Source organism: Artemia franciscana, chromosome 11 (genome assembly GCF_032884065.1).
Source record: "Artemia franciscana chromosome 11, ASM3288406v1, whole genome shotgun sequence".
Taxonomy (NCBI): domain Eukaryota; kingdom Metazoa; phylum Arthropoda; class Branchiopoda; order Anostraca; family Artemiidae; genus Artemia; species Artemia franciscana.
Window position 1 is genome coordinate 40,811,214 of NC_088873.1, and position 13,405 is coordinate 40,824,618.

Here is a 13,405-nt window from a genome sequence, read left to right on the forward strand (position 1 = left end):
TAGCCCAAACTTTTGATAAAGCTAATGAAATAAAACAAAATATGATGAAGATATAACACTTTATTAGGAAAATTGTAAAATTACAACTTACAATTATTTACACAGAACACAGAAATTACGTTAAGAATCGCGTTAAAAGGAGGTCTTCCTTCTGCCTTTACTGCCACCCGCCACATGTACTCTACTAAGTATGATTGTAAATAATGGCGGGATGTACCTCGGCGCCATTAATTCATTCCAAAATCCATGTTCAGACACTATCTTCTATCATTATTCGTTGCAAACTAAATTGAGTTTTGTCTTTGTGGCTATGAAACCGGATTTTTGTTCACGAAAGAACATAACTTCACTTATTGAGTGTGTTCTGAATAATACATAAGTACCGGGAAAATTTATGGGGAGCCAAGACTGTAGATTCTGGGGGCACCAACTGAGGGGAGCAATTCACTCTAGATTTGATATATATCTTTATATCAAACCTTCAAGAAAATCCACCCTTCCAACGTGTTCGTGCATTGGCGCATAGATGTTCTCCAGTTTCAGGAGATCTTTGGGCGCAGTTTTGCTGAATTATGAAGTTTGCTTTAGCCTCTCCAAAACAACTTGCTAACTTTGGATACATCAAAAAAATTGATGACATCGAATTAATCTATTAGTCATTGCCTATGATGAAACCGGCTCCTACACCTTGCTAATCAAACCTTTTACAAAAGCCGTCATTGTGACCCGCCAGTACGGATATTTTGACAGAATCCAGACAAGTTTACGATAAGTTTGAAATTGTTTTATAATTGGCCAGATCTATTGCGTTGACCAGAGCTTCCTTGTGTTAAAACTTAATTGCCAATTTTTTTTTGCCCTATAAAATTTCAAGGATACGTTTTATGGTCTTTGGCTACGCGTCACATATTAATACCACAGATTTTGTGACTTAGTAATTTTGAAAAAGAAAAGATCAGAAAGTCTATAGCATGGCAAATTTACTTTGGTTTTAACAATAATTATAATAATATTAACACAATTCACTAAATTCTGAGCCACTGGCTGATTTTCACCATTATTTTACCAGAGTTATATGTCTAACAAATTTAGTAATCTACATAGTTTACATTAAACCTCACAAATACCCAAGGACTTATCCAGGATTTTTTCAGGGGGGGGGTGTACAAAAAACTTAAAAAACGCATCAAAAATTTGTTTATATTCAATTGCTTTACCTTTTTACAAGTCGGACAAATACTTCGGGAGGGGGGTTAAAACCTACTAGCCCCCTCCCCCCGATACGGCCTTGCAAATACCCCTATCTTTTGGGGATTTGATTGGAAGCAACGCCATCCCTATTTTTGGTAGCTTGTCTTCGTCACAATTCACTAAAGTCATCGTCGTTAAGTTGGGCGGTACAAACCCCCCACCCTTCATCTCATCTGTGGATTTTGCCAAATCCTCACCAGAGCCATGAACTACTACCTACTTTGTATTTCGAATGTTCTGACTTAAAATTAATTATCACCCTTCATTATACACGAAATGAGCCTTTCAGGAGACAATCCAAGTCAATCCATTTTTACTTTTTTAAACTTATCATCAAAGGTCATTGGCTCTTAGGGTTTCTTTCCTGTACTCTTGATTAATATTATAATACACTACTTTTTTTAATGATATTTCAAAAACAAAAAGGCCCTGCCCAATATGCAGATCGTTTCAGTAAAGCACAAATGACCCTCGCCTTTTAGAGGGTTTGAGGGGCGGTAGCCACACTCTTATTTGTGACAGAGCGTATCTGTAAGCCTTTAAAAGCATTGTGATTTTCTTTCTCTTTTGTTATTGTTGTTGTTGAAAACACACTGTTTGAAACGTTTTCAGTAAAGTGTATAATGACACTCTAGTCTTGAGAGGGTTAAAAAGGGCGGTCACTTTTATTAGTTGTAACTTCTGTTCATCTTAAATTTGACTCAGTTATTCGTCTGAATTTTTGTTTATTCTTACCTGTACATTTTAAATTTGACTTACTATAGGATCTATATGTGCACATTCTATTTTTTAATATTTTTTCTTTGAGAACTTCTTTTCTCGGAAAGCTGTTTTTCAATTAATTGCAACCAGAATGACCAGACGATTGATGTGGTTGGTTCATCCCTTCTAATATCAGTATTCACTAGTATGCAACGACACTAATTCACGAAAACGAAGGGAGTACATTTGCAAATTCTATGGGGGGGACAATTGTGTTATTTTTCCAATTTTTTTTCACGAAAATGCCAAAAGAATCTATTTTCATGAAAATACCGACAAAGGAATTTCCTAAAATCTAGGGGGAAGGCGAAAATAGGGTGAATGGGCATTTACCAGCCTCCTTGCCCCCGCCTGAATCGCCACCCCCTGCTGGTACGGCATGTAAAAATAATTTACCCTGGGACCATATTACTAATGAAAAATTTGGGGAAGGGTCAAGAAAGAAATTTTTCCCCAGGACCCACTCTTGGCAACCAAAATCCCTGTTTCTTAGCATTTTTTTTATAAAAAAAAAAAAAAAAATACGCCGGACGCTTCATTATAGAATAATTTACTTAAAATTGTCTTTTTATATCTAGTAGAAAACCTAATAAAGCGCATAAAAGAATAACTAGCTGCACTAATGATTTTTTTTTAATTTACTAATTTTATCTTTTTTACTTATTTACTTATTTTATCTGTTGATTTACTTATTATTATCTTTTATTTTCATGCTAAACTCTGACACAACATTTAAATTTATCTTGGAGGAAGCCAAGATCTAAAAATCTACTTAAAAAACGCAGCTTTTTTTAAATTTACGATTGACTTAGGCCTGTCGTTTTAGCAGTATTTCAAATAATTTGAGGCACATACTCCCAAAAATCATGCCACAGGTTAAATCATTCAAGGTCATCAGTTAATGGTTTATGCGCGCCAAATAGAGAGTGAGGATTAGTGGCCGCTACCCCCCTTCTTATTTTCTAATTACCCACTGCAAATAAATGAATTTTATATAGAATTTCCATTTCAGCACTATTTTATGCAAATTGAAGGTTATAGAACCAGTAACCCATTGATCTCCCCAAAATAATGCCCCTGATTAAATTAATATTATGAAAGGCCATCAAAACTAATGGTTTTTAAGTACAAAATAGGAAGTAATGACTACTGGACGCTGACTCCCTTCCGATGGAATATTTTCACACACCCCTCCAAAAACATATCAGTGTAACTTTTAATTCGTTACTGTCAACACATTGGGGATTAGAATTTGAATAAGTTCAAAATAATGGGTCCCAGCGCCCACACAGAAATTAAAAACTTGGCGATCATGATTCAAACGACCACTACATTTTAAAGAAACCATTAAAAATCCGTATTTGTTTCCAATTATTTCCAAGAAAAGATATTTTGCTCTCGGGGAAAATTCGGGGAAAAAAAAACAGGCGTTTTTCTTTAGATTAATCAAGCTGATGATATTTTGCCCTGGAAAACAATACCATGTTACGATTTTATTAGAACAAAAAGAATAATCGTATTATTTTAAAACGAAACTTTATGAATGAAAAAATCAGTAGTTTATAACTAGTTGAGCTGACTTAAAAACCTTACCCCTGACTTGAAAAAATTGATGCACACCTCTTCTGATTCATAATAATTCCCGAATGAGATCATAAGTTAAACTGTTAATCACTAAAAAAAAATAAGAGTGTAATTTTAGCGCTTTTTTAATAAAACACAGAATTTATCAAAGTTGATTGATTGCAAATTTAAGTCTAGTATTACAATAGAATCTGTAAAAGTGTTTGAAGACGTAGCGAAGAGAATTCCTCTTCCTCCTAGAGAAGGAGGGATAAAATTGAAAAGAATACGCTAATTTTACCCTATTTGCGATGTATTTCCCGTTTGAGCTTAATTTTACACAATTAGAAGCTTGTGAAGCATAACAGAGGGGGCACTGACCTCCCTCCCCCTGGCATACATCGCAGAACACAAAGTGTGCTGAACAGTTCCGCCATGATTGGCACAGTTCCCATTACCCTTAGAACACTCCTCAAAACGCTTGGCACAGTTCCACCACGCTTGGCACGCAGCAACCGGTGTACATAATTTCTGAGAGGCAGCGACCCCTAGAGCCCATCAGTTCTGAACATCTACAGAATCAAACAGTTCGTGGTAACGAAGTGTAAGTAAGGAGCGATGTAGCTCGTTAGTAACCAAAACTCTAAAAAACAGAATTTTGATACCGATTGATATAAAAAGAATCAGATTATTTTGCTGATTCCAATTATATGTGTTTCATTCAATTTAGTGTTACACATCAAAAGCCATGGGCCTGATAAAATTTGCCTTATTTTCCAATGAGGGGGGAAAAACCCCAGTTCCACCACAGTTCCACCAAACTTGGCACACATTACCTGGTGTAGGCTACATGATTTCTGAGAGACAGCGACCCCTCGAGCACATCAGTTCCTATTATGTACAAAATCAAACTGTTCGTGGTAACGAACTGTAAGTAAGGAGCGACGCAGCTCATTAGTAACCAAAACTCTAAAAATCGGAATTTCGATACCGATAGGTATATCAAAAGAATCAGATTATTTTGCTGATTCCAAATATAGTAAAAAAAATTGAACCCAAAGGGTTCATTCGAACGAAAATTAAAAGTTCTAGTGTCCTTTTCAGTGATAAAAAAGATAGGAGGGCAACTAGGCCCACTTCCCACCCCTTTTCCCCAAAATCATTCTATCAAAATTTTGAGGTAACCATTTTGTTCATTGTATTTGAAAGGTCCAATAGCTATGCCTTTGGATATAACGTGAACCCCACAGCCCTGGGGGAAAGGTCTTTAAGTTATAAAATTTGCCTATTGTTTATGAATAGCATTTGTTATTGGGAAGCATGCAAACATTTTCGGATGGAAGGACAAATTTTCTGCTGGGTATTTTTCCACAGGAGATTTTTTTTTACATAGCGAGCGAAGTTTCCAGGGGGTGAGCTTGTCATGGGAAATTTTACACTGGGGGAATTTGCCAGAATCCGTATACAAAATTCTTCTTATATGTCTTGCTTTCTCTTTTCCATCTCAATTTTACGCGTAAGGTTGTTAAGAATAATTGTCCGAGATAAATTTTCACCGGGATCAAATTGTCTAGAGGATATTTCCGTGGGGAGGGGGATTTCTCCGTGGAGGCTTCGGCTTCTCCTTTGGCTTTCATTTGGTACCATACACACTAAACCTTACTGACCTGAAACAGAATAAACAAAGAAAATCTAAAGGCAAAATGTTTTTAGGGTGTTTCCCAAACTTTGAGGTAGATTTAATCAAAAACCATAACAGAACAAAACGATTGGTCTGAACGGATGAACATGAAAGTAACTATGCTAGATGGCGTTGAGGGATTTTTTTCGAAAATACTAGATGGTCCCCCCTTTCTCTCCAATGTGCATTGGTATGGTGTGTAATATGGTCAGTCTGATACGTTGCGGCGAGGATTTAAAGGGCCGCACCAGGAAACCTCGCGGGCCGTTGCGGCCCGCAGGTTGCCAACCCATAGATCAATTACAGTCTAGTTCAATTATAGTCAGTCTTAAAATTTTTACTGAATGTGTTTGGGGGAATGATGAGCGGGGGGGGTGGCTGTCCTCCATTTGCTTTGATTTCCTAATTGAATGTAAATCACTCACTAATTTATTTTTCTCTTATCCAGTCCAATGATCTCCCTCCGAAGTTTATACCATTACCCTTTCCATTTAAACCTTTTATGCCCCCGTGGCATAACTTAAAACCCTTACCCCGAGGGCAGGGGGGAGGGGTCATCTTCAACTGCGAAAATACTGGACCTTTTAACCCCACCGAACAAAGTGGCTATCTTAACATTTTTACTGAATGTGTTTGGGGGAATGATGAGCGGGGGGGTGGCTGTCGGCCAATTGCTTTGACAATTAAGAATGGCAGTAGAACTTCTGATTACCAGTCTAATAAGCCCCCTCCGAAGCTTCTACGACCACCCTTTCCTTAGAAACCTTATATATCCCAAGGCATAACTTACGACCCTTGCCCTGAGGGCTGTGGGGGGTTGTTATCCTCAAAGACATAATTTCTGAGCCTTTCAACTACGTTGAAAAAAATGGCTACTCCAAAATTTTGACTAAATGTGTTTGGTGAAATGATTGGCGTGGGAGGGGGGTTGGTTGCCCTCCAATAAAAAAGGCACAAACCCCTTCAATGTCTAATCGAATAAGCCCTTTTCAAAGTTTCTACGACAACTCCTTCTAGTGTCCTAGTCTAAAAAACAATTATACATTGTGCCCATACATACAATTTTACATCGCTCTTTACTTAGGCATCACTATTATACATCCCCATATACATACAATTATACATCGCTCTTTACTTAGGCATCACTATTGCGCTGCCTATGATATTGTAAAAAAAAAAATGGCAAATATTATAGGAACAAAGAAGATTGTCTCTTGGGCCAATTTCTGCTCCTTCAGACCCTAAAGACTCATTGATGCCTAGCCCCCTGACACCGTATGATTGTTCAGATGTATTTAATAATTAACTAAAATGTTCCATGTATTGACTTGTTTGCCAGAAATTTGACATATACCATTTCCTCCCAGAGTAAATTAACAGCCTCTCGAGTCAATGGATTATTATGTTCAAATTTTTATGAATTAAAACTAAAACATCTAACTGTTTTCCTTGGTTTCTTAGGCTCTGAATTGCGGATAAGGGTTTTTTTTGTACTTTTCACAATTACTCCTAATATTTTTAAATACTTTGTAGCTAATGGCTGCTAATCAAAAGAGGTGATTGAACTTTTACCTTGTATAAAATAAAGCAAAAGCTGCCAATCAGTACCCATACTTTTTCTCACGGAAGATGACCAGGCGATAACCAAGAAAAAAACTTCACACACATTTTGCACGCAATTCACTAAAACTAAGACAAAATTCATGGTTAATGATTCTAAATATGTAACGAGATCATTGACTTGAAGTACTTGCCTAAATTAAATTTTATGACTTACAATAAATGAAGAGTTAAAAGGAACAAGTCAATAAGCCAACTTTCTACAGGTTCAAAACCAAGTCCGTAGCAAAAAATTTCAAACAGTGACTTTTTGAACACTACTGCTACTACTACCAACTCACAAGAGTCAAACTTTACGCTAAAGTTTGACTCTTTCTCTTAATTCTTCTTTATAAAACAGTAAACAACTTTAGCGTAAAGAGCGGGGCGTTGAGGAGAGAGCAGTCCCTTCCCTACAAGGATTAATTTCTGTTCGTTTTAAGTTATAATGTCGTTCTGTACTTTCAGTTAAAAAAAACTTGTTTTTTTCATTTAATTTCTGAACGTTTTTGAATTAATGCACGTATGATTTTGGCTCTCCGCGCACGAATAATTAAAACAAATTTTGCGTGTTAATTTTTTTTGCTAAATGGCTCTCTCTTAGTTTTGATCGGACGATTTTGAGAAAAAGGAGTGGGGGAGGAGGCCTAGTTGGCCTCCAATTTTGATTACTTAAAAAGGCAACTAGAACTTTTAATTTTTTACAAACATTTTTATTAGTAAAATATATGCGTAACTTACGAATTACGTAACGAACTTTTATATTCGTATATTTTATGATGTATTCGAGGGGGTTTACTCATATACATTATAATTCAGGGGTCATTCTTTGAGAATGACCCCTGAATCACAAAGGCCGTAGAATAAATATTTGAAATTACTAAAAATACTTTAGCGCAAAGAGCGAGGTGCCTAGGAGGAGACGAACCCCTCATACGTGCAAAAATCTCTGTTCGTCTTAAGTTTTAATGGTGCTCCTTACTTTCAGTTGAAAAAAAGATTTTCATATTTATTTTTCCATTGTTTTTTTTTAAACAATGCCAGAAAATCCAGCGCTCTTTCATGGAATTCCTTTTCCCCCATGAAAAATTCCTCCAAGGGAAGATCCTCCCACGTAGCCCTCTCCCTCAACCCCCTCCCCCCAACCAAAAATCCCCTTAAAACGTCTGTACACTTCTCAATAGCCATTACTGTGTGTAATCACTGGTCAAAGTTTGTAACTTGCAGTCCCACCCCCGGGGACTATGGGAGAGTAAGTCAGCCCCAAAGACATAGTTCTTATATTTTTTGACTATGCTGAACAAAATGGCTATCTCAAATTTTGATCCGTTGACTTTGGGAAAAAATCAGCGTGGGAGGGGACCTAGGTGCCCCCTCCCACGCTCCACAGTAGGGTTCTCTGATCCGCTGAATCTGATGGTCTGATTTTCGTTAAGATCCTGTGACTTTTAGGGGGTGTTTCAACCTACTTTCCAAAATAAGGCAAATTTTCTCAGGCTCATAACTTTTGATGAATAAGACTGAATTTGATAAAACTTAGATCTTTCAAATCAGCAAAAAAATTCAATTGTTTTGATGTATCTATTAGCCTCAAAATTACGTTTGTTTTTTGTTTCGTATACTATTGAGCTAGGTCGGTACTACAGTTCGTTACAACGAACTGTTTAATACCTCGCATTAATTTCTAACCGTTTTTTTATGATGCTAGTAATTCTGGCTCCCCCTTCATTGGAAATACCTTCCCCATGAAAAATTACTCCATAAAGATCATCCCACGTACTCTCTCCCACCGGAAAAATACCGCCCGAAAACGTTTGTATGCTTCCCAATAGCCAATACTATAAGTAAACAATGGGCAAAGTTCATAACTTGCAGTCCTTACCCTGGGGACTGCGGGGGTTAAGTTATCCTCAAAGATATAGTTATTAGGTTTTATGACTGTGTTGAAAAATTGCTATCTCAAAATTTTCGTCGGGTGACTTTGGGGAAAAATAAGCGTGGGAGGGGCTAGCTGCCCTCCAATATTTCGTCACTTAAAAAGGGCACCAGAACTTTTGATTTCCGATTAAATAAGCCCTTTCCCGATCTTCTACGATCACTGGTTTGATATGATCAGCCCAGGGAAAAAACAAACAAAAAACAAACACGCATTCGTGAACTTTCTTCTGACCAAAATTGAAAAATTCCACATTTTTGTACATAGGACCTTGAAAACTCTACAGTAGGTCTCTCTGGTATGCTGAATCTGATTGCTTGATCTGATGAATTCCATTTTTTAGAGTTTTGGTTACTATTGAGCCGGGTCGCTCCTTACTACAGTTCGTTACCACGAACTGTTTGAAAATCAACACACCTTTTTAACAGGTAGGAGTAAGGCATTTTCTCCCCTTATTGGGTGGTTTTTAGGGGCACTTTTTGGCTATTTCTTTTTATGAGAAATTTCATCAGAAAGGCAAGAGAGCCCCAAGAGCCGGCATATTCTAACAATATTCTGAATAAAGGCCCGTTAAATTGAAGATAATAAGAGAGAGGGGCAGTTGAAGAGCTTAAGGAGAAGACATGAGAGCTTCAAAAGGGAGGAGTGTGTTTTTTGAAGGATCTAGATAATATCCAGGATCGTTTGTTTCGGGCCATTTTTTCAGGGAGGAGCACGAATCACTTAAAAAAGTACCAAATTTTTTTTTTTATAGATATTTTCTTACGCATTTACGAGTCCGACAACCATTTCAAGGGGATAAGCCCCCTAGCACCCCCCTGGATACGGCCTTGTGAAGGATATTAGAAACATGGGTATTCCTTAGGTCATAAGATAAACCAACGTCGAGGAGATTTGAGCTCCAAATGACCAGTTCAGGTGGAGTTGCATGAAGGGAATGTTCAATAGATTAATGCTAAGAATATAGAACTTTTAGGATTTCATGTTTAAAGTACGGTCTTCCTCAGTCGCAGCATCGGCCTTGAAAATGCCAAGGTTGAATAGTTTTGACATTATAATAACAAATTTCCGCAAGAAAAAAAAATCCATAAATTTACACCGACTGGGGAAACCATTACCACGGTTATTATCCTATACAAGGAACATAAGCGGATCCAAAAGTGTACCCTGGGGAATGCCACAGTGGATAGGAAGAGGGTCAGGGTGAAATTTCTTATATCTAAATATTTAAAGTCAACCATGAAATAACAGCTAATATTTTTACAAAAAAGTTTTGATTTGAAAGTCATTTAGTAGTTACTAATCAAAATGTTATGGTCAACTAAATCAGAAGCTTATTTCAGGTAAGCATAAAAGGATTATAAAAAAAAAAGGTTGCAAAAAAAGGTAAAATTCAAAGTAACCGGCCAAGCATACTCGAAAGTAAGACTGTTACTCTTTTATGAATTGGGAGCAAAAATACAATTTTCCAGTCGTTAGGAACTTGTCTGTCGTGCTAATTGCATTAGAACTTGCATCAGAAATTATCTTCGATAGGCCTTGACAATTTTATCAGCAAAAACCAATAGGGATGTCAGAGAAACGCATGCTGGATTCTCTCATCCTGGGAATCTTGCGACAAGAAGAAGGGAGTCATGCTTTTTACAATTAAATAAAAAACGAGTTTTTTTTGTTTTGTTTTTTAGTGAAACGAAGGAGCAAAATTAAAACTTGTTCTTCACGCTAAAGCTTTTAGCACTTTTAGAAAGCTTTCTAATCTTATTAGACGTCTCTCGTGTTTCTGGAGTCGGACAAATTTTACGACTTAAAGACCTTTCCCAGGGGCTGTGGGGGGTCATGTTATCTCCAAAGTCATAGTTTTGGGACCTACCAACTATGTTGAACATAATGACTTTCTCAAAATTTTTATCGGACGATTTTGAAAAAAAAGGGATTTGGAAGGGGAGCTAGTTGCCCTCCAATCTTTTTGGTCACTTAATAAGAAAACTGGAACTTTTAATTTCCGTCCAGATGAGCCCTCTCCCGATCTTCTGGGACAACTGGTTCGATATCTTTGTCCCTGGGAAAAACTAACAAGAAAAAGAAAACAAACAGACAAATAAACGCGCATCCGTGATCTTTTTTCTGGCAAAAAATACAAAACCCCACATTTTTGCAGATAGGAGCTTCAAACCTCTACAGTGGGTTCTCTAATATGCTAAATGCGATGGTGTGATTTCACGAAAGTACGTTGGCTTTTAGGGGTGTTTCCCCCTTTTTCGAAAATCAGGCAGATTTCCTCAGGCTCGTAGCCTTTTATGGGTAACACTAAGCTTAATAAATCTTGTATATTTGGAATCAACGCAATAAGCAAATTCTTTTGATATGTCTATTGATATTAAAATTCAGCTTTTTTAGAGTTTCGGTTACTATCGAGCCGAAACTCTCAAACTGTTTGATAGAGATGTTGCAACTTTATTTCAAATGTCTCCCCCTGCGAAATGTTACGACCACTAATTCAATACTATCTACCCTGCCCCCCATGCAAAATGGTTATTTTGCTTTTTGTTTAAAATGCGGGACTGTAATTCTCCTACATCGGGTTTTCGAGCAGTTTCCATTTTGACACAACGTTATTTTCAGAGTCTTTTCCCAAATTTCCGTTATCTGTTTTCGCAACAAACAATTGCTATTCAGATTATACATAAATACAAATCGTAAATCGACTTCAAATGATATCTTTTTTCTTACAAAACATCGTTTTTTATAAAAACGCTTTATTCCAGTTACTATCTGCCGTGATTCGCCTATTACGAGGTTACAGCTATCGCTGTAAGTACGACACCTAAAACTATCATAATCACCGCCTAAAATCATTCACTCATCAAGCAAACTATTCAAAAATTAAAAATGTGGAATGAAGATGGAGATTCGAGCTCTGATCAAGTCTAAAAGACCTTGAGAAAAAACAGTTTATATATTTATTTCAGAACTTATTAACTGCTCATCCACAAATTCGCTTTTGTTGCTTCTTTATTGGCTTTCCCATAACGTAACACGAACTTACATGAAGCAAACTCTATATAGAACCCATTCTACTTGGCACAGCATACGTTACGAACAAAATTTGCTTCGGAAGATTATATAATGTAACGTACCATCTTGATTTATGACAGTGTGAAATGTTTTAGCCGTCCTAGCCGAGTGGTTAGCGCTCCGGGCTTGAAATCCTGAGGTCAGGGGTTCAAGTCCTGGTGTTGCTGTTTATTTGGCTTGGAACAGAGGTCACAGGTGTTTCCTTGTAAGCTCAGCCAGAATCGACCCAGCTCTAAATGGGTACCTGGAGAAATCTGGGGAAAAACACAGGATGTGTCGGATCATTTGCCCCTAACCACACATTTCACTCCCGGCTGAAGGCATCGAATCAGGAGATCGGTAGCTGCGCAACTCAGACCAATGGTCAGCATGCGAAAAAGTTTTTTTTTAAAGTTTAAGTGAAAGATTCTGCGGCGTAGTGTGAAAACCCCATAACACTTTCAATACCAATTTCCGCTCATGATGACAAATTGAAATAAACCGAATACACGGGACATTCTTAGCAAAAACGAGAGGACAATATACAAATGTGTGGTGAAAACAAGCATAATCATACCCAGTATGCATGAAATTCATAAGTAGGTCTACAATCTTCATAAAAAAGTAGCAAAAACTTGTAGCGTAAATAATTCATTTCATAAATTTTATATTTTAATTTGCTACAATAGTTTGATATTAGTGAGAGTTGAGCGCAGGATGGGAGCTCTAATTATTGAGCTACGGTTTTTCTTCTTTTTTTTGTCACAGTTCACTTGGAGTCCTTCCGTAAGGTCCATTCACAATGAGGCTTTACTAATACCGATATTTAGCTTGCTCTGATTCTTGCCAATCAGGACTGTTCAGAGAATTTTTGAACCAATCAGGAAATTCATTGAAAAATCTGATTGACTCCAATTGGCGCTAGCTAAATCTTGGTTTTAGCTAAATCTTATTGTGAATGGATATTTTTCTTTTTTAGTCAGTTCATTTATCCTGGGTTGAAAATATTCTGTTGGAAAACAACGGAGCACTTATTAGAAACATACTTTAAAAGATAAATAATGTATTTTAGGGCACTAAAAGTAGAAATTAGTTTAAAGCAAATAAATTAGAGAAAAAGACAAATTTTGTGCAAAAGCAATATGAATGATAAATAAAAATGCCAAAAACCATAAAAATACTCGCGTGTGCCTGCTGATATACTCGGCAGCTAGAATGGTTTTGCGCGTCGTGAATGTGATTATAAATAGAAAGAGGGACTGATTTATGTTCTTTAACTGGGACCTGTACACAGGGGAGAGGAGCCTTGGAATTCAAATAATCGCAAAAATCCTTACATTTAAATCCTGGAGTAAGTCCTGCGCTGCAAATTCATGTACAACTCTCTCTGAATTTCCAGCCACTTCAATTGAATATCGACTGACTGGTTCTTCCTTGGGGGCGACCCAACATAATCGGAATTCTGAAGGATTTATTTGAAATGAGTGGACGCCACTTACAGCTAAAATTAAATTTGTCTGGTTTATTATACATTTCTCCAGCGTCAATTTTTTTTTGTA

At 37.0% G+C, this 13,405-nt stretch overlaps 1 protein-coding gene across 2 annotated transcripts in view; it reads right to left on the minus strand.

The window, feature by feature from the left end:
- LOC136033225 (fibropellin-1-like) overlaps nt 1-13,405 on the minus strand; it is a 176,045-nt gene that overhangs the window by 38,264 nt on the left and 124,376 nt on the right. For both annotated transcript variants that reach the window (XM_065713938.1, XM_065713937.1), the window contains exon 6: nt 13,184-13,347. In XM_065713938.1, coding sequence (XP_065570010.1) covers nt 13,184-13,347 — 164 coding nt within the window. The remainder of the gene's footprint in view (nt 1-13,183; nt 13,348-13,405) is intronic.